Source organism: Dermacentor silvarum, chromosome 3, assembly GCF_013339745.2.
Source record: "Dermacentor silvarum isolate Dsil-2018 chromosome 3, BIME_Dsil_1.4, whole genome shotgun sequence".
In the NCBI taxonomy this organism is placed as follows: Eukaryota; Metazoa; Arthropoda; class Arachnida; order Ixodida; family Ixodidae; genus Dermacentor; species Dermacentor silvarum.
Window position 1 is genome coordinate 190,885,784 of NC_051156.1, and position 25,521 is coordinate 190,911,304.

General features: G+C 47.6%; 1 protein-coding gene across 2 annotated transcripts in view; it reads left to right on the plus strand.

Annotated features, from left to right (window-relative positions):
• LOC119446316 (uncharacterized) overlaps positions 1-25,521 on the plus strand; it is a 519,665-nt gene that overhangs the window by 259,672 nt on the left and 234,472 nt on the right. For both annotated transcript variants that reach the window (XM_049664069.1, XM_037710724.2), the window contains exon 3: positions 810-993. In XM_049664069.1, coding sequence (XP_049520026.1) covers positions 810-993 — 184 coding nt within the window. The remainder of the gene's footprint in view (positions 1-809; positions 994-25,521) is intronic.

Genomic DNA, 25,521 nt, shown 5'->3' on the forward strand with positions numbered 1-25,521 from the left:
AACACGTATGAGCGGAATCTGTACGGCCCCCTTTATAACGTTCCTTTCATTGCCACAGACGGGTCGTTCCCGAGTATACATGCAGGGTGTGCTACTTATCTAGATGCGATGATTGAAGTGACATGAAAATTAAAAATAATTAAAAAATTAGTAATAAATGTAGTAACAGATTCAAATCAAGCCCAGAGATTCAGATCTCAAAGGTAAAGAAACCAATGCGAAGTTCAATAAAAATGTGTTGATTGATTGATTGATTGATTGATTGATTGATTGATTGATTGATTGATTGATTGATTGATTGATTGAAAAACTTAATAAGTTTGTTCAGCTTACGACATCATGCCAAAGTCCTCGGAAATTATTTCTGCATATGTGTTCTCGTATTTCGTTTACTTGTTGTCGGTGCCAACCACGCAGTGAGTGGTATATTACGCCGGACGTGCACGCTTGGTCAGTGTCCTCGAGGACACTGACCAAGGACTTGTGGCAGAATGATGAACTTCTGGTGCAGGTCGCACGGCTTTCTCTTTCTCTCACTCGTTGAAGTTCAATCGTAACGCTCTACAGGAACCACAAGAACACACACAACACGTGAACTAGCCCGTAAATCGTGTGCGTCGTGTGTTTCCTTTTCCGAGCGCTTTTGTGGTTTAGTAGCGCGTTTCACTACAACAAGTGCAACCAACTATAGTCCCAGCTTTAAGCACCCTTCTTGCTCACTTCTTTATCTACCAACGGAAGTTTTTTTTTTTTTTTTCATCATCGTCATTAGCCAAGATTCCTTATTGGCCCCGCCTCTTTAATTGCAGTGCCAACACCCCGATGGAGAACCAGGTGACGCCCGTGTACCTGGCGGCGCAGGAAGGTCACGTGGCCGTACTGCAGCACCTGGTCACCGTGGCCGGAGGAAACCTGCACCTCAGGGCACGTGACGGCATGGCCCCGCTACACGCCGCCGCGCAGATGGGTGCCCTGGACTGCGTTCGATGGATGGTGCGTATTGGCGCGTGACGTCATCACAGTTCTCATTACCGGCGCGAGGTATTTCGGGCTTGATCAGCGCTCAAGCGATGGCCGTGAAGGAACAAGTATAGCCGATCGCCACTGGAAACGTGGTCTTAGCTCGAAGAAGCGATGAGATGCTTCAAGTTTAAACTGTGCGAAAAGACTACGACGACGAAGAACACTTACGCACAGGAACTGCCGCTGTACTACCGGCTGAAATTTTATTCGGAAGCCACGCTTTTATTAATGTCATCTGATCACTTTTGACAAGATATGCATTTATCGTTGTATGTAAGACCAAACATGTTCCCCCGTACAGAAAGAATCGCGTGGCCTTTATTCGTCGTTGTCTTTTCGCTGTGTTTAAACTCGACGTAGTATGTCGCACCAACCTGCCCAAACGGAAGTACTTACTCCTCAGCCAAATGATGAGCCCGTATTTTGTGTCAATAGTTCCGTGCAGCACGACCAAGGTGACGAGGCCTGCCAACGCAGATGCTTCCACGGGCAACAAAGGGCAGGACGACAACAGCGTGGACGGATACCTTTCGTTGTGTTTGCCCTCTTGAATAGGCGAGGTGCAAACAGTGGAGTATAGTGTAGGTTCCACAGTGCTACACGGAGTTACTGAGGCAAACTACCTGCGGATTCTAGAATCTTCGTCCACTCGGAAACACCACCTTGCCTAGGATGATAATGATAATGATGATGATGATGATGATGATGATGATGATCACTAATGACATCTCCTTTGCATCGGAGTGGCAACAAATACTCATCTAGCCTGTGTGAGCTGCTTACTTGTTACCGTGTCGTAATCTAACATTCTTTCCATATCTGATTTATCTCGTAAAGTTACATCTGCCTTTGACAATATCATTACATTCTCGTCCCTGCTTTCTTTTTAGCTAAAATACTTAAATAGCCTTTTCATTATCTCCTCCGCTGACAAGTTAACACTCCCATTAGTTTTGAAGCCTAAGACTGGCCGCAGCGCCGTGCGCTCAGGAAACCACTAGAAAACATTATATACAAGAACTCTACAAGAGAATGCATGGAAGCGTCATCCATCGACTGAAGTTGTCAGCGGGCTTATCTAACGATTTAGGTCTATAACTAACAAAAGATAGATTTAAGCCTGAACTTAAGATTGGAGCCGATGTCATTCGCTGAGAACCTTCCTGCGAGAAGCTTGAACTTCTTGTATACTTTTTCATAGCCGCTGAAGTCAGCGTGCGCATTCTGCGCTGCGTCTAAGCGGATTATTTGCCGTTCTGTGGCTATATTGGCTAAATTATTCTGTGCAACTATCGCTAGGCGCAGCAACGCATCTTGCGAGGTCTACGTTTGCTCATAGATTCTATACTGCCCAACAACTTGACTATACTGCCAGTTACTTCATTTATATTGTCTACTCTTTCAGGTATGTACCACAAGCGTCAAACGTGTATAATAACCAGCAACTTGTCATATATTTCCTTTACATTCTTGAACTGCCTCAGAGATATTTCTACTTTACCGACAATTTGAAACGAAACTTGCTGCAGGGGAACGCGCATTGAATCGCATAACACGAAAGAAGCGGAACACACACGCACAAGCGCTCTGTGTTGCCTGCGTGTACCTCTTCTTTCGTGTTACGTGATTCAATGCGGTTTCCACTAGCAAGTATGCCATACCAACTCGCCCAATCTTCAACTCTTGCAAGAAAAATTCGCTGGGCCGACCACCCGTGCCACGCCTGAAGTTTCAATGAACTGCGCTGGGCTCTCTTTTTTCGCATCATCGCGCCGACACGCAACAAGATATACTGGCATCCCAACAACTCATTACTATGCAAACTGCGACCAATCTAACGTAAACCGTTCGTTTCGCCCAACCGCCTTCCCTTCGCTGCAACCGGGAAACGTCAGCAGTGAGCGCAAGATAAGGGGGGATAACGCTTGGGAGTGGTCGAGGCGATTTCTCTTCTTCCAAGCTCTTCTTATCGATACACCGTTGGTTGCACTCGTAAATTAAACTGCCAGCGTATAGCTTAAATGCACTCTCAGACGAAGCGCAGTCTTGGCGTGAGGAAAGAGCTCGTAAAAACCGCCAGACGCGGCGGCGTGTGTGTTCGCAAACCCGTCCTAGCTTTTGCCACGTCGGACCAATTACGAGTAGTCAATTCGGTGGACTCACTAGCGTGGGCCATATGGCAGATACGCTACCGATGAAAAAAAGGTCTGCGAACATTTACACCGTTATATTTTCTCTCCCCTTTCTCTGGCGACCTTTTTCTTTTTTCTTTCTTTTTCTCGGTATTTCCGCATTAAGTCGAGGCCGTTACATAAGCACGAAGCATAACAGCCACTGATATGGAAAGTTTCTGCGTCTGTTAAGGTAAGACCTTAGAAATGAGCTCTTGAGGTATGGTTTCACAAGTGTCTCGTTATCATTCTCAATACGGTTACTTAATTTCGGGTAATGCGTTTCGTCCGCCTACTGGAAGAAGGCTTGATACGAATGAAACGGAAGTAGACTTTGCTTTCTAGATGGCGAGTCCTAAGTGCCTGGTCTAGACGTTCAAATCAAATAGGCCACTTACATCATTAAATTCAAGAAAAAAAAGCGTGTGTGTCAGTAGCACTCATTTGAGTGGCTTGAATGCCTTGCCCGGCAAATAATCAAGGAAAAACAGCAAAGGAATAAAGCCGCATTGTACCGGCCAGAGGCCGCTCCTACTTAACGAACACATTTATCGCCTCAGCGTCGCCGACTCCGGCCGACAGAAATGCGAAGAAAATGAGACATTAAAAATTAGAAGGACCTACTCTTCATCGCTCGTTTGAATGTTACGCGCACAGCTTTGCCTAGCTGAAGCTGGGGGATGTTCGCGCGTCTAATCCCGATCGCGGGCTTGCCAAGTCATGCGTAGCATTCCGCACATGACTATTTTCAGATATGGGACACTCTTGACACGTAATGAGCAGCGGGGGCAGTCACGGTGAATGTTTATCGAATCCATCCCTATTTTGCTTCCACCCTTCGCTACAGGCTGGGTGTTAAGGCGCTTCTGTCAACTGTGGAAATCTTCATCGCAAGGTGCTTATTTACACCATGCGTTTAGAGAGGACTGAGCTCATGACACTCTGGGGCACGTCCCGACATCATAGAAGAATGTACCGCGGTGTTGGATGTGTGGTCCTTCCACTCATGTGGTAGCTGCACTGTTATTCAGGGACCAGGGTGACAACCTTACGAGTTATTATTATTATTATTATTATTATTATTATTATTAGTAGTAGTAGTAGTAGTAGTAGTAGTAGTAGTAGTAGTAGTAGTAGTAGTAGTAGTAGTAGTAGTAGTAGTAGTAGTAGTGTTTTATTTTTTATGTTATACATATTTACATTGCGTCATCGGCGATGCCTTTAAGTATGTGGCTGACTTTGTCAGCTTCAGGCATTTGTCGTCAACCCGCCAACACAGAGCTAACACTTCCTGAATGTACACGACATATGGTTCAGTTGATGTTTGGGCGCGGCACGAAAGTTCCTTCTTGGCGGCTCGCTGGCGCCCGACTGGTTTCCCGAAGAGCTCCTGTAGTTTGTGCTTGCAGGTGTCCCAACTAGTCAATTACTCCTCGTGTGTTTGGAACCAAACACGGGCCGTTCCCTTGAGGTAGTAGATAACGTTAGCCAGCATGATGGTTGGGTCCCACCGGTTATTCTTGCTGGCTCGCTCGTATTCCGTTAACCAGTCTTCGACGTCCATGGCGTCCGTACCGGAGAAGGTATACCAGGGTCTCGGAGTTGGGCCAGGACAACCGATCTTGCGGTAGCCGAGGCTGAGTAAGGGGGCCTCTCAGACGACATGGTCGTATGGCCCACAAGATGTCCACTGCGAAGTTCCATGGTGTCCTTCGGATATACGCCGCACCTCCACCAAAGATGTTACGTGGAGATGTCAAAAAGGATTTATATACAACATTTACAAGTGACAGCGAGTGGCACCACAACAACAAAGATGGCGTGCCGGGATACAGCTCGTCCTTTTTCTCGTATACTATGCTACTTCTATTTCATCCGCAAGGTAGGTGCATGGCTCATAACAATATTAATACAAGCACTTGAAGCCGAATATTTCATTGATAGCAAAATAAGTAAAAGAATTAGTGGCCCCTTTCATCATGGTGGTCGTCGTGACGCCATAGTCATACCGAGATTGCCGTCATTAATATTGAGAACTTACTGTCGTGTATGAAACTTCTTTAAGGCGTAAATCACATTAGGCTGCTAAATGTGTTTAAGTCTTGTGACATACATACGTAGATAGGTACATACACACATACATACCCCAGTAAGCGAAAGTATATGGTCCCCGGAAAATCTAATTTTACTAGTAATTCAGATGCACAAACTGAAATTGAGGAGCGCACTGGAAAGCTCGCAATGTCGCGTTAGAACTGGAGCCCTCAATTTCAAGTTGCACTAATAGGAGTAGAAAATCAGCTTTATCGCGCAATATCTGGTCAGCATATATTGGTTCAGGCGAGTACATACATACATACATACATACATACATACATACATACATACATACATACATACATACATACATACATACATACATACATACATACATACATACATACATACATGCATGCATGCATGCATGCATGCATGCATGCATACATACATACATACATACATACATACATACATACATACATACATACATACATACATACATACATACATACATACATACATACATACATACATACATACATACATACATACATACATACATACATACATACATACATACATACATACATACATACATACATACATACATACATACATACATACATTCATACATGCATGCATGCATGCATACATACATACATACATACATACATACATACATACATACATACATACATACATACATACATACATACATACATACATACATACATACATACATACATACATACATACATACATACATACATACATACATACATACATAAATGTACACAAGTCCAAAGGCTGGACGACCTTGTTCTTTATAGATCAGAACGCCTAATGCGTGTTACACTTTTGTCAGGCCGCGGTGTTGTTTGTCGCATTCGTCCTTCGTTTTTCAGTTCAACGCGCATAATTTGTAAAAAAAAAAAAAGAAATTCGCCTCGGGCCCGCGGTCACAACAGAATGGAGGCGGCCGGCGCTCGGCGACCGAGACTCCAGGAAGGCGGAGACCGGTCCGGGCCCTAAGCGGCGATGTGTGACGGGGCCGCGCGAGACTGCGCTCGTTTGTCAAGATTTGTCAAAGTTCGTTGCAAAACATCACGGCGATACTTGATTCTCACACCGCGCATAATCCTATACAGCGATTCGCGATATCATCTCTGAATGGTGGTCGATTTTTGTCAGACTTATAACAACTCCTGTGGGCCCGGGCGAACGTCCTCATTGCGCGCCCCTTCAAAAAGGCTTTCTCGAAAGTGTTTCACCGCGCAGCCGTCGGCCATGCGATTTGTTCGTTGTCCGCGCCGCTTGCTATATAGCGTAGCTGTCGCCACGCATTGTTGGGTGCGAACGCGTGATTAATTGCCGCCTACTTTGAGAAGCGAGTGCGACCGGCGATACGTTGCTGATAAGTAATCGGCGCGGAAGGCGGAAAGTTTCCTAACTTTAATCGCCACCTGGGCCGGGTCCTCATTATTCGCTTAATGATGATTAACAGCCGCTAAGGCAGCCGGGAGGCCATGTATCTTGTATTTGCTGCGACAACGTCCCCAAAGGCCCGCAACTTGCAGGCCAGAATAGATATTGAATTAAGAATACTGGAACAATGTAGTGGGAGGTCCGGAAAAGCGCTGTATTGGGATGGTAGGTTCATCGTCGTGATCCTTAGTTCAGAGCTTTGCACACCTTTCTAATCCTCGTCCTGTTTTGTCTGCGTCCAATCTGCTTTATTTAGTGTACGCGTATTTACTGATTACCAGGTGATTACCTTGGAACATAGCGAAGCGACTGAGTGGCAGCTGTGGAGTAGTTCGCCGGAAGATGTGCTATTTTGCAGCCTATTGTTAACCCGTACACTGAAACTTCCGAGATAGCTCGTTGACCCACCTTCGCACAAGCCTTGCTTCTCCCATGGATACTCGTATTGCGTTTTCAGCGGATTCCCTGCTCCTCCCGAAGCAGTTAGTTGGAGATGGAGGACGTTGCGTACCTGCTATGTCATCTATGCCAGAGGCGATCAGTAAACACAAACAACTTGTAAGGTGTATTTCTGGCAGCAGGGGAAACTCGGTACTCTGTCTCTCAGTTGGGATGGCTGGCGTAGCTCCTTCGTGGCAGGGCACCATTGTTCTAAAGGCAGCGCATTTGTTTACCCGTGGACGAACATTAAAATCACAAAACACAGCTCGCAGGGCTCACCACTTCCACACATGGTGAGCCAGTGCACGTCGGTCCACACGACGTAATTTGTGAGTTATTGTTTAATTCTGAATACGGCGAAAGCGACTACAAAGAACCATCCTTTATGCAGCAAGATATCTTCGCTGGAAACAAAACAAAAAAAATTCAGGAAAGTCTTGGCGATCCCGTGTGGCATGTCTGTCAGCACTTCGACAGACGAAGGAGTTGATGAATTGTTTGTGAATTTTGAATGTAAAATGCCACGTGCCACGATGATCGGTCAGCTTCTATGTAACACGAACATTCCGCTGAACCACCATTCTGAAAGAAAAAAGAAAATAAACGGCAGGGGCAGAGAATCGGCTAAGCGGCCACGCCGATCCAGCGCCCGCAATTTGACGGATAAAAGATTTACAAACGACGGAAAGCCGGATAAGTATGTAGCGGTTCATGGTACGGAAATACTGGCGTGCAAAACGCTGCCGCAAAGAGTCGGAATTCGCAAAGCTTCTCGTTTGTAACTGCCCTTCTCCATTGGTAGGCCGTCTACCATCCAGCCAGCTTACCAGCCAGCTTGCTAGGCAGTCTATTTGATTGGAACTAAAGGCTGTTTCAGAATGACCAATGGAAAAGCCACTTCGTGGCTTTTCCGGAGCACGTACACACGCTATATGGTCGCAAAAATATTACTCCTACAGCGGAGGAATTATTTATTATTTATTTGATTTGAAAACATATACACAGGAAAGAGAAAGCGAGAAGCAAAGGCTGGCAACTGCCACCAGAAGGGGCACAACGCCTGCCTACTCTTCGGAAAGGACGAGAGAAACATAGAAGGAAAGATAGGAAGGAGGGGAGGAAGGAGGAAAGGAAGAGCAAGATGACAAATCTCAACGAATAAAGTAAAACATACAGTAGGGCCCGTCCCTGCAGGTCAAGCTACTAAAGAATGTAAAATAAAAGAAATATTTGCTGGGTTACAAACGTGCCCCTAAGTTCGTTGTTTCTAGAAAAGTAAGGAGAGCACGATGAGCTTGATCACGTCGAGACGCACAACCACTGGGGTATAAACATTCGTCTAGAGTCGTGCACCGCAGGCCAAGGAGATGGTAGTCCCTCACTAGTGATTTGCGTTGCGCACTGAAAGCGGGACATTCCAATATCAGGTGCTGAAGTGTCTCGCAGCCACCGCAAGACGTACACGATGGACTAGTCACACGTCCTTGTCTGTATAAACGTTCGTGCACATTAACACAGCCAACCCTTAGCTTCAGTAGTTGTGCTCTAGCGCGACGAGGCAAGCCTCGACCGCGAACACGCGGCGGGAACGTTCCATTTGCGACGCGCTGGTCTGGATGCTGCTTGAGTAGGTGGCGACGAATCAGCAGGCGAGCGTCATCAAGCTTGCACAAAATTTCAGGGCAAGCACAGTCGTTACGAGTGCAAGTTGAAGCCAGTCGATCAGCCTCTTCATTTCCGGCGATCCCTACATGCGAAGGTATCCATTGAGCAACGAGAGATACCCCACGTGATAAAATTTTGTTGGCAGAGTCAGTAATGCTGCGCACAATTGGGCAATCAACCTGACTGCGTTGTAATCTGCTAAGCGCAGTGCGGGAGTCCGTAAATATGACAATCTTCGGCGGTGTGGTTAACTCCTCTTGCACGTATTTCAGTGCAACATTAATTGCTGCTAGCTCCGCAGTTGTTGACGAGGCTGGGTGGGGTATATGAAATATACGTCGTACTTGAGTTGAAGGGCAGAAAAAAGCTGCAGAGGCGCCTTGACCGTCACTGTGCACAGATGCATCTGTAAATACTTGAAGGTAATCTGGAAATTTCTCGAACATGTGCGACTGAGCCAATTGGAATATGGCCGAAACAGGCATATCAGACTTTTTGTGTATGTCAGGGATTGTAAGGTAAATGGGCAGCACGTGTTTGGTGATGTCTTGCGGCGGCGAAGGCGTAACTGAAGCATCATGTTCAGAAATGTCAGTAATGTTCATAAATAATGCTGCCATTTTTCCAATGCGAGAAAACGGGCGGTGAATCAGACGATCAAGGAGCATTTGACCATTCAATGCGCGGTGCAGACGCTCTATATGAAATAGAGCTCTCTGGTCTGCTTGTAGCCTTAGAGGTAAATGGTGAGCTTCAGTGAGTAATGGAACTGATTGCGCCTCACGAGGTAATCCCAGCATTATTCGAAGGGCAACGCGATGATCACGTTCCAGTTGGGCCATCAAACTAGGTGGGACGTTCAGGAATGGCAACGCATACATCATGCCTGAGAGTACAGATGATTGGTACACCTGCAGAGCCGTTGTTTGGTCACAGCCAGCACCTCTAGCAGTCAAGGCGGCCACATACTTAAGGATGGACTGCGATTTGTGTCGTACGAATTTAATGGCAGGACGCCAAGAGATGCGATCATCCACAATTAAGCCCAAATAACGGTGTTGTCGCACCCAGCTTATCGGCGTTTCGTCAAGGTACAGTCGGCTCATTGTTCGACGAGCGCGCTGTTTAGGGTGGTATGCTATTGCAGCCGACTTAGCAGGTGATATCTGCAGGCCAACTTCACCCAAGTACTCCGAAGTCGCGTTCAGAGCTCTTTGCAAGCTTGCACGAAGCCGTGGGCCAAGGTGCGAAGGGCCGCTTATCCACAGAGCAATATCATCTGCATAGATAGCTATGCTCACAGGGAGGTCACTGTCTCGAGGCAAGCGACTTGGAAGCGCGGCGAGTACTGTGTTAAACAGAAGCGGCGATAAAACGCTGCCCTGTGGGACACCGCACTTAACAGTGCGGGATTCACTTGTTATTGCTCCAACACGCACTTTCATCCGACGCTCCGATAGGAAATTGCACACGAAGCGAAGCAGACGACCCGAAATTCCCGCGGTTGCAAGAGCGAAAATAATCGCCTGATGCGGAACCGAGTCGAAAGCTTGCTTTACGTCTAGGAAGAGCATGTAGGCGGAATGCTTGTTTCCTTTAGCACATTCAAGCGTTGAGACAAGGTCTGAAATGCTGTCCAGAGCTGAACGGCGGTGACGAAAACCGCTCATCACATCAGGGAAAAAGTTTAGCTTCTCTAGCCTGTCTTCTAGACGAAACAGGACCATTCGCTCCATTAACTTGATGACATTTGATGTTAGGGATATCGGCCGGTAGGACTTGAGGTGTCGTGCAGGGCGCCCGGGCTTTAAAATTGGTATTATCACGGACGATTTCCACTCAGCAGGGATTACACCAGTTCTCCATACCTCATTATACTCGTCCAGTATACGGTCATGAAAACTGTTATCAATGTTCCGTAATGCTTGATACGTCACACCGTCTTCACCCAGCGGAGGAAAAGTAAATAAGAAAAACACAAGTTGAGATGTCCTGAGAGTCATGTCACATTAACAAGCGTCAAGTTTTAAAACTGCATAACACTGCGATAAACACACTAGCGCGCACGCAATAGAAAATTACCCGCTTCCCCATCCTTCTACAGTTCATTTGACAAGCAGATATGGCGAAAAAAAAAGAAAAGAAAAAAAATGCTACATGCACAAATTAAAACGTAGGCGAGTGTACATGGCTGTTAGCATAATATTCAACTCGCAATTATAATTTGTTGCGTGTAGTTTTATTCAATTTTTGATAAATCGAGCGAAGAGATGCGGTCTCTAAGCGCTTGAACAGACCTGCGTATAGGCATAACTCGAAAGTAGAGTGATAAAAACGAGATTTGTTTAGCACGAAGCGCGATCCTGTCGGATACCGCATAGTCTTTTGTTATTTCTGCTTTCTTCTTCAATTGTTCCTGGATATGCGCCGGCGTTATCACGGCATTAGGGTCTCACTGCAGGCGGAGCCCAAAGAATCGTGCTTAATTCCCTCGCCTTGATAAGGCTTGCATGCTCCTGATAAGCCGGTGATGTGAGGTCACGCCTGGTGTCACGTGATGTGGTGAAAGTTCCGCGAACGGAACCGTATCTCTCCAACTATCTAACTATACGTGGTTTTTAATCATTTAAGCCCACAACAACTCAAAATGCATGCTCATAGTTGGGTATACGTAAGTTATACATCATGGGTCGCACACTCAATGAGATCTTCCCTTCAGCAGTCAGAAGCAGCCCTTGAATATACAGGGTGCTTCACTTAATTTGAGCCAAACTTGAAAAATGTGCAAATGCTACGTAGCTGGACAGAACCATGGTATAATGTTGTTGGCCGCCGCTTGGGGATACTCAGACTGTTATGTGCATTCCGCCTAATTAGACAATTATTCATAACTATTTAATCAACTTCTCAATTATAATTAGATGAAAAGTGTAAATGAGGAAACTGTAGAGCACCATGAGAAACCGCCCGATACAGCTTTCTGTTGCTCAATACGTGTTACATAAAAGTGTTTTTCCGAGTGCGAAGGAAGCCCGCGAATACACATAAAATTGCCGCGCGACCGGCCGTTCGAGGCACTTTGCGTGCAGTCGCGGGCATCTTTCACGCTCGGAAAGACACTTTTAGGTAGTACGTATTGAGCTACAGAAAGCTGTATCGGACGATTTCTCATGGAGCTCTACAGTTTTCTCATCTACACTTTTCACCTAACTATAATAATTGAGATTAAGTCTATTTATCAAATTAGGCGGAATGCAAAAAAAATCTCAGTATCTCCAAGCGACGACAAACAACATTACCTTCTTTTCTGTCCACCTACGTGGAATTTGCATATTTTTAAAGTTTGGCTCAAGTAAAGTGGAACACCCTGTATTGTATACACGGTGTTCAGTGATATACATTGCTACAGAAAAGTCGTTTCCGAGTCGATGCTGCAAGTTCCCCAACTGGGCGCATTATCTCCTATACCTTCCTCCTCGAATCGGTCTATCTTTATCCCGTCAGCAATTCATCCTGCCGCCGCCGCAGACGAATGGGCCCGCGAATCGCCCTCTGCATTCACAATGAGCAGTATTATACGCACGCGCTTCATGCAGGTGGGTGTGCCGCGCCAGATCTGAGCAGGGAGTCCGTGCCAGCATCGGCGATCGGGCCCAGAAAACAAAATCTCACCAACGAACGACAGAACAAGGAGAGTGGAAAATCAGGTCTCCGTGACGGGCGCACGTGTTTCGATCGCCAATAACAATTACCTATGCACTGGCGGTTAATAACCGCGCCGTCGGTATTCTTTTTGAACCTCAACCACAGCTGCCGTTTCGTATAGTGCGTTCAAGGTGCGCGTGTTGTGTTTGTGTATGTGCTAGATAGATCACGAACCCAACAAGCACGCCGCAGAGGCGAGGTTGGTTTCTTTTGTCGTACGAAAAGGGGCCTGTGCTTCATTTTCGAAGCCGCCTCTTATGCAGCCGAAGGGAAGTCGATTCGACGGCGCGTTCCTTCGCGTGTCCGCATGCTGTATTTACTCGCCTAGGACCCGCACTTTGTTTTACAGCACGCCAGCTCGACTCGGTGCACTCGGCGCCGATCTCGTCCGCTTCCTGTCCATGCCCCCTCTATGTTCTCCACACATCTCCGTCCCTTTACACTCGCGCAAGACTCTCGCCAATTCGTTCATGAAATCCCGTTACGGTGGCTCGGGGCTCGGTAGTGGCCGTGGAGTTCTGCTGCTGGGCTCGATGTAGCGGGTTCGAATCCTGGTCGCTGTGGCCATATTCCGATGGGACACGGAATGCTAAGAAAAAGAAAAAAAAACATCAGCATAGAGCTTTTGAGTGCACGTCAAATCACCACACGTGGTCGCAATTAATTCACAGCCCACCACTACTACACGTCTCTCATGCGGGTGAGTTGGTTGATGATAAACATTATGATAATTTTTATTGCGATAGCAATTATATGGACACTTCAACCGGATTTCTGCCGTCGGCGTCGCCGTCGTCGTCGCCGTCGCCGTGAGGTTCCCTATAGATAAAATCTTTGCCGCGCGCCGTATGCCCGAGCGGAAGCGTGGGGGTACGCGCGCTATCACGGAGAGCGAACGCACTCATCTCCCACGCGCAAGCAAGGAAGCAGGAAGCCAGCGCCGGTGGGAGCGGGGGGGGGCACTTCTCCTCTGCCAACAACCGCGCTCGTCGCTCGTCCGCACCGTCTCTTATCTCCACACGGCTCTGACCTTTATGCGCCGTGCATTCGCCGCTCAGTTTCCGTTGAAGCGATAGACCGCACGTACCTTCGCCCGCTGCGGCGTATGCTTGCTGCCAGCGTTTTGACAGTCGTTGTCTGCAGTCATTCAGTGTGATCTATTCGTGTTTGTTTGTGCGCGCTCACACCACGCTTGTTCAATCCGTTAGTAATAGTCGGGCCACATTTTCCAATGCACGCTACACATGCAATGCTGCCCGGATCGGCAGTGCAGCGCTACATGTGTTCCCTTCGCACGCGCTGCCCACGGGAAGCGCTTCTCATCAACACCACCGTTTCACACGCGCCTTCTCGTGGTCATCGAGTCTCTCTTCATGTCGGTCTACTTACGCCGCAGCACACCTGCTTACTTAATCAGCTCATGTTTACTACAATTCATATTGCTACCAAAGCCGCTCACATTACTTCGTATGACATTGCTGTGTTGCTATCGCATTCATTGCTTCGCTCTTAGGGCGAAACGGTGACATTTTTTTTAATTGGTGATGGTATTGTTCTTTGCTTTATCTACAGCCATCTTAGCCTGCTCTGATGCACTCAATGACGCGAATACCCTTTGGGGAAATTTACTTTTTCGAACTACGTAGCTCTATTCTGAAAGTGCGGACCTTGGACGAGTAAAAGCGGTAGTTCGCAAGCCACCTGTTAGGTGGCGCCTCCGCCGACAGGTTGGTGATCCGCTCGTATACAGTGGTGCCGTGCATGCAAAGTGGCGTGAGTGTCTCCGGGCGGAATGGGAGGACGACGGGCCTTTTATCAGAGCCGCCTCTTACCTTCCACGCATTGCCTGCCGGAAAAGGTGAACTTTCCCCGCGCGCCGTCTACGTATACGGCTACCCCTCCCCTTCCCCCCCCCCTTTTTTTTTTTTTCTGTGCGTTTCCACGCTGTTGTTTCTCGGCGAAAGTGGCGCGCGTGCATTAGCATTTCCATTCCGTCTGTGTAACTTTGTCTCTTTGTCCGCATACTCTCCGATGGAGGCCTAGTTTTTGAGGTTGTATGTTACAGTAATTCGTTGCTCGAAGCCGTAACGCCCCTTTCGACGTACTACGTCGCGTTAAGTTACTCCATTCGTTTCTTCTTTTCCTTTAATTTATTTTACCGCCGCAGTGCTTCTAGACGTCAAGCCACTGAAAGCACTTTCTCTAGCGCTACTTGATCCCAGGAAACAGCTCTCAAATTTCTGGTTCTGTGTCCAGAAAACACTTTCGTGTTGACCTGAACATTTCGTTCGTGTAAGCGCCGACCTATCGTTAAGGTGGACATGACTTTAGTTGAGATGGTCGGCCACTGACAAGTTGTTGAAAACAACAACAACGAAGACGACGACGACAACCACAACAACAAGCTTTTTCAACTCAGCCCCAGATGGCAATGTTCTCTCCACCCGGCATTTCCCGACACGACGCAATTCATCAGTGCAGGATGTTGCTGTAGGAGCTAGGCGCAGCCCTCACTAAATTTTTCTTGGAATGGACTGGCAGCGCTGTTTGCGACGTCTGCAGGAAACCGTTCAGAAGCTGTCATACCAGTACCTCGCTCAATTATCGCGCAGGGACAGTCACTGAACGCTGTCCCGTTATGTTTACCGTAGCGCGATTTCAAAACGGGACAAAATAAGACACACAAGGACACGCAGGGCGCTATAGCTGTCCCGTTACTGCACATAAGAAGGTCGAGCACGGACTGAAGTGGCAAATGTTGAACATCGGCCTCGTCGCTCATCTTGCACTTCACAGGGCGCCTAAGGCGCTGCTGTTGCGTTTTCCGCCATCAAAATGTGGGTAAGAGCGTCGTTGAACGCGCGATGAGATTCCATTTGCTTGAAGCTTTCCACTGACTATCTCATTTCTCTTTCTCGTTATCAATCAATAAATCAATCAGTCATTCTATTTATTTTATTATCAGGGACACTGGGCGAGAATGTGCATAAAGTCATCTATCAGTCTTGACAGTTTCTGTGCCCCTGAACGATGACTTTCTTTACCCGTTTCGCCTCTCCGGGAGTAAGGAGCAGAATCGAACGCCACTCTAATGAATCTCCTTACTCACTTTATTTCATATAATTCTGACATTATTTCTGCTTGCTTTGCCTTTCAAATTTGTACCGTCAATGTCACGGATATCGTCCGATTGCAACGTTCGGATATTGTATTTAGCGCTCTCTTTAGTACGTATTCTTATTGTCCAGCAATTTCATGAGACTTCGGGATCTCGCGCGAACCCCGTTTAAATGCGAAGATACACTTATAGGCACAATAGCCTGTTGTATGGAGTCTAGAGACCCCGTCGTAGTTTGCCTGACCGATAAGCGTGATTGCGCCACAAATAAAAGCACAATAAAGGCACTTCCAAGCATCTCAGCTCTTATCTATTGACACAACGAACAACCGCTCTTCTCAAGTCTGCGCTTCTGAAAGATATTATGACCGTATACACTTATACTGACCTCAATGTATCTCATTCTTGTGTTTAGGAAGTACGTGACAAGTATACTTGTGGCCTCTTACAACCTCTTTTAATCCTGCGCTACTTCCTTTGATGTGCCGCCTATACTGCTGCCGAAGCCGAGACTTTAGGCGTCTGGAAAGACCCGTGAATCTTTTCGAGCTAAAGGCATTGAGTACAGACAGACAGTGGTCGGATCATGTAGACCACTGTTTTCGAAGCGTGTTCTCCTGCCTTTACTTCGCCTTATACTTCGCATGCGATGATCACAAAGCTGAAGAACATCATTTCCGACTGCTTTAACCCACAACCAAATTGTAATGCGTCTCATATCCCAAGTCAAAACTTTGTAACGATACGCAATATCAGCTAATAAAAGTCCATACTGATAGACACTGGTGCAGGTTTCGATGGTGTGCGTGCATGTGTGTTTGTTTGTTTGTTTGTTTGTTTGTTGTTGTTCGTTTGTGTGTGTGTGTGTGTGTGTGTGTGTGTGTGTGTGCGTGCGTGCGTGTGTGTGTGTGTGTGTGTGTGTGTGTGTGTGTGTGTGTGTGTGTGTGTGTGTGTGTGTGTGTGTGTGTGTGTGTGTGTGTGTGTGTGTGTGTGTGTGTGTGTGTGTGTGTGTGTGTGTGTGTGTGTGTGTGTGTGTGTGTGTGTGTGTGTGTGTGTGTGCTTGCGCACTATGCCTGTCACTAAATCAACGCTCGTGTTGTCTTATGTCGTATTTCTCGAGTAACTTGTATGTATCGGTAAGTGCAGCAATACCACCCAGGTAAATTGTCCGCCCTATAATTATTAGATTCGAGGCAGGGAAGGGTGAGGTGGAGGGGGGAGAGGATTTCTATGGCGCTGTGCCTAGACTCATTAAATCCTGCGCTTAATCGTTGTGTTCAGCGCACTTTATGCAGTCTTTACGAGCCTGGTATTCTCAACACTGTTGGGGGCACCGAGTGAAAGCACGGGAAAGGTATTTGAAGGTTCACAGTGGCAAGGAGTCCTACGCCAACGTACCTGCAGCAGTTCTCTGCATTTGCCCGCGGTGTGCCACTGAGATCCAGCCTGTGCAACTTTACGTCAGCACGTGCTATCGATCCCGCATACTTTTTCAAGGACATCTAAACACCTATACGATCAAACGCTGAGACGAGCGACCGCAACGCATTGCTATACATTTCGCAATGTTTTACCTGAAGTGTAGGAAACGTGGTATAAGCGCAAGCGCAAGAGCCACCATAAGATGTGTCCATTGCCAACATGTACGTGCTCTCAAGAGCCATATTCGTAATCGACGGATCTTGTTTCGCACTCGGAGGGCAACTCCTGGACCGTAAAAGAAGGTGATGTATATAGAGGCTGGAAACGAGCCAACGTTGAGCCCACGTACAGTGGTGGGATCATTATCTCGAGCTTTTAGATATCGATTCGGGCTTCGAACGAGAACAGATGTTCCACCGAGATGGTTCTGCTCGCTGCTCTGCACGTACGGAATCGAACCAGCGACCACGTCTACACAGGAGTGTATATATACAAGTCGGCGCTTGAGCGATTAAGACGCACGGCCCGCAGAAGGACTAAGGACGGAAAGCAGACAGACATGTACTGCCATCATTGTTTCGAGCTGTGTTCCGAGTCATAGGCTCATAAAACTGAATTTAGTAGGAGGTCCACAGGACTGTTTGTAGACGTCTGATGATCTTACGCCTTGCCTTCCCGCAAACTTGCGGTGTAGTCGGTATAAGATATTCAGATTGTCGACGCGACAGCACTCCTACCAGGTATATTTCCTTTTGTCGATGTGTGGCACACAAACATCCAAATGGTTTCTTTTAAATACTGCATATACAAAAGTCGACAAACACCTTGTGACCAGGCCCACACCAGGCCCACACCGGATGCCGGCCCACATACCGTAGACATTCTCTAGACGCCCTAAGACATCCAGAGAACGTTTATAGGACGTCTATAGACTTCCGATAGACCCGTTTACAATCGAGTTTGTAAAGGAAGGCGATCAGATGGATAATATACGCGTGCAATATACGCTATCTTCTGTGGAGTCGCGCCGTCCGTCTTGGAACCTTATTCTTCACCGTCGAATAGATCAATTGATTTCGCTGCCGGCGCGAACAACCTCGCGGCTTTCTCCTTGTTTTCTCTCTCCCTCTCTCTGCCACCACCGCTCTGTTTTTTTCCTTTCACCCTCTCCCAAGACGCCCCCTTTCAACCTAACCTCCCGCTGCTGGCGCGCGCCACCCGAGTTTTGTGGTGCGTAGCAGCAACACCAGCAGCAGCAACGGGCACGCGCGTGCTGCGTGCCGGGGACATCGTAATTCCGTGCCCCCCCCCCTCCCCTCTCCCCCCCCCCCCCCCGCACACCCCTGATCCACAACCCTCGCCTCTAGACTCTCCCCCAGCACTTCATCTCTCCTCCTGTTCTCTTCTCTCTCAGCCCCCCTCAGCCTCCTCGAAATCTGGGGCATTCGATTTCGAAGATTAAGCCGAGAACGCGAAACGAGCTCGAGTCAAATCGTTCACTTCTTGCGCGATCGGAATTAGTGCGGTCCGCCGCCATGCCGCGGCGTCGGCACCGTGCGTAAACTGGCGGTACAGTGTAGCTGTGGCGAGCGTACGCCGATGCTCACGGCATCGACGCCGCATGGAGGTAAACTAGCAACGACACCGCGTCAACTGCAGCTCGGCGCGGGAGAAAGAGCGAAGTTATGACAACGAGTCCTTCTGTTCACGCTCTCCGTGGTTGATTTGACTTGGCTGGAGTCCAGCTGCTGCCGTTGCCCCCGCTTTGCACCGTATTCTGGCCGACTACCGGGTGCCGCGACAGACCGTGAAGTGCGAACGAGCGCTTGAGCCAGCTGACGGGAGCAACGGAAGTGAACTGACCTGACCCGAGGATTAAACCCGACGAGAGTGTGGTACAACGTGACGTGACGTGCTTGACTGTGACTTGTGACGGCGCGAAAAATTTGAATCTGCTGTTATTCGAAGAGTTCTTCGTCCTGCTCGGAATCCTTATACGTGCTGTGACGTCGCTGTGTGGAGAAGTGTGCGTGGACGACGGGGCGGGACTGTTGCGGTTGTGTTTCTTTGTTTCTTCGTTTTGATTGGCCCGTGTGGCGTTCAGCGCGGAACTGTTTCACCTCCCTATTCGAAACTCTCTCGGTGTACGGGCTCAGGGTGTCGTCGATGAGGTGACAGAAAAGATTCCCCGCAGGAAACTGACACGGTAGCCTAAGCCGCATCCAGGCGGGCCTATAGCGAACGGCCGTCTTATGCTGAATTCGAGCTTGAGGAGATATGAAATTACTTAGCCCCATCGCTAAAGTTTGCTCCGTGATTGGAAACCAAGCGCACGCAAGACGACTTATATTTAGCTTGCACGCCGTGTTCACGACTTTCGTGCGCGTCGTACGCAGCCTCTTGACCGAGATGAAGCAACCGAGACGACGTTTCGTGGAAACAGTGTAGATTAGATTGCCCTGCCGTGGTCCGGTCGCCTCCACCCTCGTCCACTGGCCGGCCAGTCGCCCGCTCCTAAAAGGTCTCTGTATAATGGAAGCCCTTGGGAGAGCGCTAACAGGATTGGCATCGGATCAGCCGTAACCGAATCGACGGCCCTGAAGGCAAGAAAAAGCGGCGCGTCGGCTTGTGCTCCCCTTCGAAGTGCTTCTCGTGTTGATTCTCTAAATAGCTCTCCTGTGTACGCCGCCCTGTGTTGTCAGTGGGTGGCGTTTTCCGACACGGTGCTCCACCTCAGCCGAGACCGAATGTGTGACGTTTCTCTTGCAAGTTGGAAAAAACAAACGGTGTGTCGCGCACCACGTGACTGATTCGATTGATTTGCCCCTCGCCTTCGGGCTGCAAAATATCCGAAGTGTGTCCTGAAGTGCCGGATAGGCTACGACGACGCACTGTCTGTGGATTTGTCTTTTGCTCCAGCTGAGGGATTGAAAGCCTTTTTGATAACGAAAGGGCCTCGTCGGGCAGGTACGTTTGATAAGTTTTTTTCCCTTGACCGCAGAGTGGTATATAGTTGTTCTAGCGATCGACTTTGGAAGTGCATACGTAGCTTAATAGCAGTGCATTTCCATCTTTATGGACAGGCTGATTCGTCACCGCTTACCCGCCGTGTGGTTATACTCTTGTGCTTTTCTTAGGTCATGTTACGTATTTGTCTATTTTATCGGACATCTGCTTCACAATGGTAGCTTTAGCATAACAGGCACTTACTGTGCTACAACAGACAAATTTAGATTATATACAGGCTTCCGCTAATGGGCCACAAACACGCTTCGAGCACTCGCCTTTGAAATTTGGGTTCAATGTTTACTTGGAGTTATGTTCTCTCATCACAGTATATCCTTTACAAAATCAGCCGCGTTTTGTTGTAACGCTAAATATCGCTCTTGTTTCTGCGTTTCGGTTATTGTTATTCATGCTTAACGACAACGTCGATCCAAGCAAAACTTACAAGATCAAGAGCTCTATACCAAGCGTCATGTCATGACAACGTTTCATGCCGCAGTCGTTTTCCCATCCTCGTCTGTCTTACGTCTTTCTTCCTGTCGATGTCTTTCGCCCTGCTTTGCCCTTCCTAAGATTGCCTATAAATTGCCCCTGAACATCTTGCTCCAATCGGTGTTACTTTTAGACTTGATGGAAGAGAAACCAAAACATCAAAACCAGCAAGGCATATACGTATGAATTAGAAATATACGTCTTTATAACGCTATAGCGTCACAAAACTGCAGCTATACGGCACCTAACCTATATACTTCCCAATAACGTCAGTGTTATAGTTCCTGTACGGTTTGTATAACTTTCGCTTGGTGCCGCTAGAAGCCTGCTATGCTTTTTTCGTGTTAAAGAGGATTAAGGACGGGGATGAGTGCATGTCAGAGTTCGAGTTTTATTTATGGAGCTCTCAAGATTGAAAACTCCGCCTGCAACTAGAGAGATCGAGATAAACGGATAAATGAAAGGCAGCGAGGGTGTTGACCAGGACGCAGCCCAGTTGGCTACCCTCCACGTGGGGAAAGGGTTGGGAAAGTTTTAGAGAAGAAGAGAAAGTCGAGGATTGATGTGCGTTGTAGTCGCCGACGTGTTGGTGTTTTCAGCGTTGTGTCCCGGGGTGGTCCTTCAGGACGGTTGACTTCAGGATTATGCTCTTGCAGCATTATGCATTTGTGATGCTGCGGGACCTATAGACCGAATATTTTCTTAAATTTACAGGGCACTCCATGAGAAGTGACGTGTTTAATCTCCTAGACGATGTCATCGAAGGCCTGGTACACGTGAGAAATAGTGTCGATTGCCTCACGCTGGAAGAGTCACCGCGGAAGATGTACCTGTTACGCTTACGTTGATGTAACTATAGCGCGTTTAAGTGATCGAACTGTACAAGCAAATGGTTGACGTTTTATAAGCCTGGCCGAAGTATAGTACTTTATAGTTAGAGGCTCGGTCGTGATAACGCTAAAGCTATCAGTTGTCGCTGCTTACCGTGCGCCGCGACGCAGGTTAACCATATAACGCACCAATCGCAGGTGCAGTGTGTGCTAATTGGGTCAAAATAATCGTCACATTCGCCTATTACGAGGCCCACTCATGCAACTCGAAACAGATGCAAAACGCGAGCACGCACCCGCGTATAACGCTTATTGACAAGCGAAATGACCGCGCAGCTCCGAGCACGCTCGTAGTTTGGGCGTCCCGCGTTCATGTGTTTATTGATCATCGGGAGATCGCCCGAGGAACGATTGCAGAGTCGCCGGGAGCAAGCACGATCGACAGGTGATTGCGTCACAAAAATGGTTGCGGTAGCATTCGGCTCACGTTCTCGCATCGAGAGTGTACTATATAAATGACATTATATACTGCATAGGTGCATAGGTTCAGTGTACATAGACTAAAATATGCAGCAGAAGCTGCATGCCTACGGCCATGGTCAACAGCAACAAGCTGCTTCGCATATATTTAATTCTTCCTTACGTCCGTCTGCTGTATCGGCCGAAGAAAGCGAACGCGCCTAATTACTTTCCGGCCACCCCGATTTATTAAGGTGTCACGACTCTTGTTTCGGGGGCAGCCATAATAATAACCTTCCAAAGCTTCTTAATTCGTTGATGACTGTGCCGGGAGCGCTATAGTAAAGTCTAGGACACAATGAAGACAAATTGGCGCACGCGAGCAGTGTTCGGCTTCGGATCGCAGCGTCCTTCGATCTTATCGATGTCCTTTTTTTTTCTTACTTGTCCTTACAATGATCTGCTCTTTAGCCTTTCCTTTGTGGCAACTCACTTAACGCATATGTGAGGTCGTCTAAGTAGCGACACACTGGCTGTATCTCTCTAGGCCTTCTGTGACTTCAGAGGTCACAGCAATAGACTGCGTAGGGTAATTACTTTTTGGGGGGATCTTAAGGTGATTCTGAGTGTGGGAGCTTATTTATAAGCCGGAAAAGTAGAGAGATTAAGACACAAGACAGCTGGCCCCTTAGCGTGCTACTGTAAGCAGGCCAGTATGCGAAAGCACGCATTGTTGTGGATCCGTGTCTATGACAGAAAGACGTGATATGGACAGGAAAACTTCACTCGAACCTACTTCAATAGTCTCCGAGAAACAATTTCCTTGAACGCATAAAGTTCATTGAAGTAGAGCACGAACATGTGGCGTGTGGCCTCCCATTCGCAATAGACGCAACCTTTATGTTATGTTTTGATTTGTTTTTGTGTGGTTATCTTTTTCTCTCTCGTACGGTCAACATAGGATTTTGAATTCGAAAGTATGTTTTTGGAAAATCACAGTCATTTCTTACAGGTACTCAATGGAGTAGCCGAGACGAACACAATCTACGCTCGCGAGAACTGCACAGCTTCCTTGCACGAATAGTGACTATAGTCCTTGTCGCAACTAGTAACACCCATACAAACTCGTTTAATTTGGAGCGGTCTTCCCTTATTCTCAAGCTACTGTCCAGTTACTTTGTCAAAATTACTTATCTTATGTCCAGTTTAATCTTTTTTTTTTTTTTTTTGGGGTGTGTGTGCGTGTGTGTGTCTGCCTCCATAACACCAATTCAAGAACAGTCGGCCATAATTAAGCGGCGCGCGGGATTGGTGACAAATAAGAATTCTTGCCGAAGCCCGGACACATATAGCCTCGGATTCCAAGACTCAATCTGTGGTAGTTTTTTTGCGAAACACACACAGTGACCCATTCAGTTAGAGGCGTCACGCCTGAAACGGAACAGAAATCCGCATTTCTCGCGGAACCCGTGTCGCGAATACTTTCGCGGCCGACAGTATACATCGAGCACGTGATACATCGGTATACATGCGATGAGTGTGTCAGAAAAAAAGACCGGCTTCGGGGAGGCGACGCTGAAACGTTCGTCGGTCGCTAGCTTTCGTGTTGCAAGTATTTCAGAGGTGTTCCGCTTGCATATAGCGGTTTAAGCGGGAAACCGCTGAGCCGTGTAAGTAGGGGGTCGTTAATTGTGCGGAGCACCGCCGCCTGATACACGCGGCAGCCGTGACACCGTCCGGCGTTCCTCATCTTTCTCCCAGATCTGCGTAATAAGCGCGGAGGAGGCACGCTGCTCCGCTGCTGCAGCCGTGGGAAAAGCGTGTGAAGAGTTGGAGAAAGAAAGAACGAAATAAAAACGAAAAAAAAATGCGCACCAATTGGGCCACCCCCCACTATGGCTCCACAGCCCAATGTTGTCGTGCTCGCGTGCTTTTGCGAAAGCCCGGGGCTGTGAGAAACGTCATTTGCGGGTAAACACTGCCATTATTACTCCAGCCCTGCAGCAGTATAGGGAAAACAGTGTCACGTACGCCCCTTTAACGTCGTTCGCCGGGTGTGAGTCTCTCTCTTTCTCCTCTCTCTCTCCTAACTACTAGATTCGGAGTCAAGCGTAGAGTTTCTTGCAAAAATTGCTGTATAGAGGTAACTAGGGGCTGGTATCTACAAGTACTGCAGCTGTGGCGGTTCAGCCAACGTGTGAATGATGGGCAGTAGATGGATTTGCCTGAACTTCGCCTTTCTGGCTTCAAATGGCTTCGCGACTTTGCAAATTGATCATTCTGTGCGGAATGTTGCGTTATAAACGCAGTGATTGGGTACGTACACCGGACACTTAGTGTCACGTGCGTATACGATTACGTACATATACCCCGACACTTGGTACGCTTTATTTCTTGCTAAAGTGAACGCGTTGGTGAGTCTTATACGCTTGTTTTATAGAATAGTAGTTGGAGTGAAAAGGTGTCAATACTTGTGGGAGAGGAGGCAAGGACAGCGTAAGGAGAGCTGACAGGACGCCACTGAGGATTATCTAAAGTTGCGGAAGAGAGGGCATCATGACTGAAAGCTATAGGCTAGTTGGCGTTATTCCATAATGAGAACAATAGCTCGAAGAAAAAAAAAAGCGCGGACGAGAAATTGAAGACGACTGACACCGGCTCATAAAAAGAGGGGTAGTGGTAAGAACAAGGCAACGAAAATATCACCATCCAAAAAACAGGGACTCCGTGTAGAACGGCACAGAGCTGTGAAAACACGAACACTCGTCCACATACCTGTGTGCTCGTCCTCACGTTTGCCGCCACGTTTATGATCCCATGGCGGTGTCCACGTCCACAACTACCACGGACCGTTCTGCGGCATCGTGCAAATTACGACATACCCGATGTTTGACTAAAGCACATAGTTTATGTTGTCTTTGCATCACCTGCCCCTAGGGTCTCGACCATTTTTTTTTTTTTTTTCTGGTTACGAGTTATCACTATGCGTACCTTCGTAGATTCTGAAACGCTTCCCTATATGTTGCTTCCTTGCCTCGCATAGGAACCTACGTCACTTATGCACAATTCCCGAAAAGCCAATGTGGAGCATCCATTGGAGCCAATTCCAGGCTTGGCGTGGCAACATCCGCTATGGAAGCTCCGCCGCGGTTGTAGCGATTCGTAGGCATGGCGGCCCACCTTTCTCTTCTTGAGCAACGCCAAATATAATCGTGCACTCTAAATGGAGCAGATCCACTTGTGCTTGAAAGCATGGCGTTAATTACGTCAGTTTTTTTTTCTTCGGCAAATATTGCATAGCGCCATCTGTATTACAGCCTGCACTGCCTTTCACTTTCTTTGTTGTTTGTGCTGCCTATGTTTCTAGGATGAGAGTAGAAAATGTAGTTTCTGTATCGATTATTGCTCCGTGCGCCAAAAACAGCAGGAACAGGTAATAATTTCGAACTTTTACGGAATTTTTAAAAATCACCTGTAGCGGATAGTCTAGCTAATTCTTGTCGTTTGGCTGGATTATTCGGAGCGGTAGACATTACTAGCAAGAAAGATCGAATCACATATTCTATCGATTAACTTAAATTGACTAATTAAAAATTGCATATTGCCACATACAGTCGAACCCGGGTATATCGAACCCCCAAATAACGAATTATTGTGTATAACG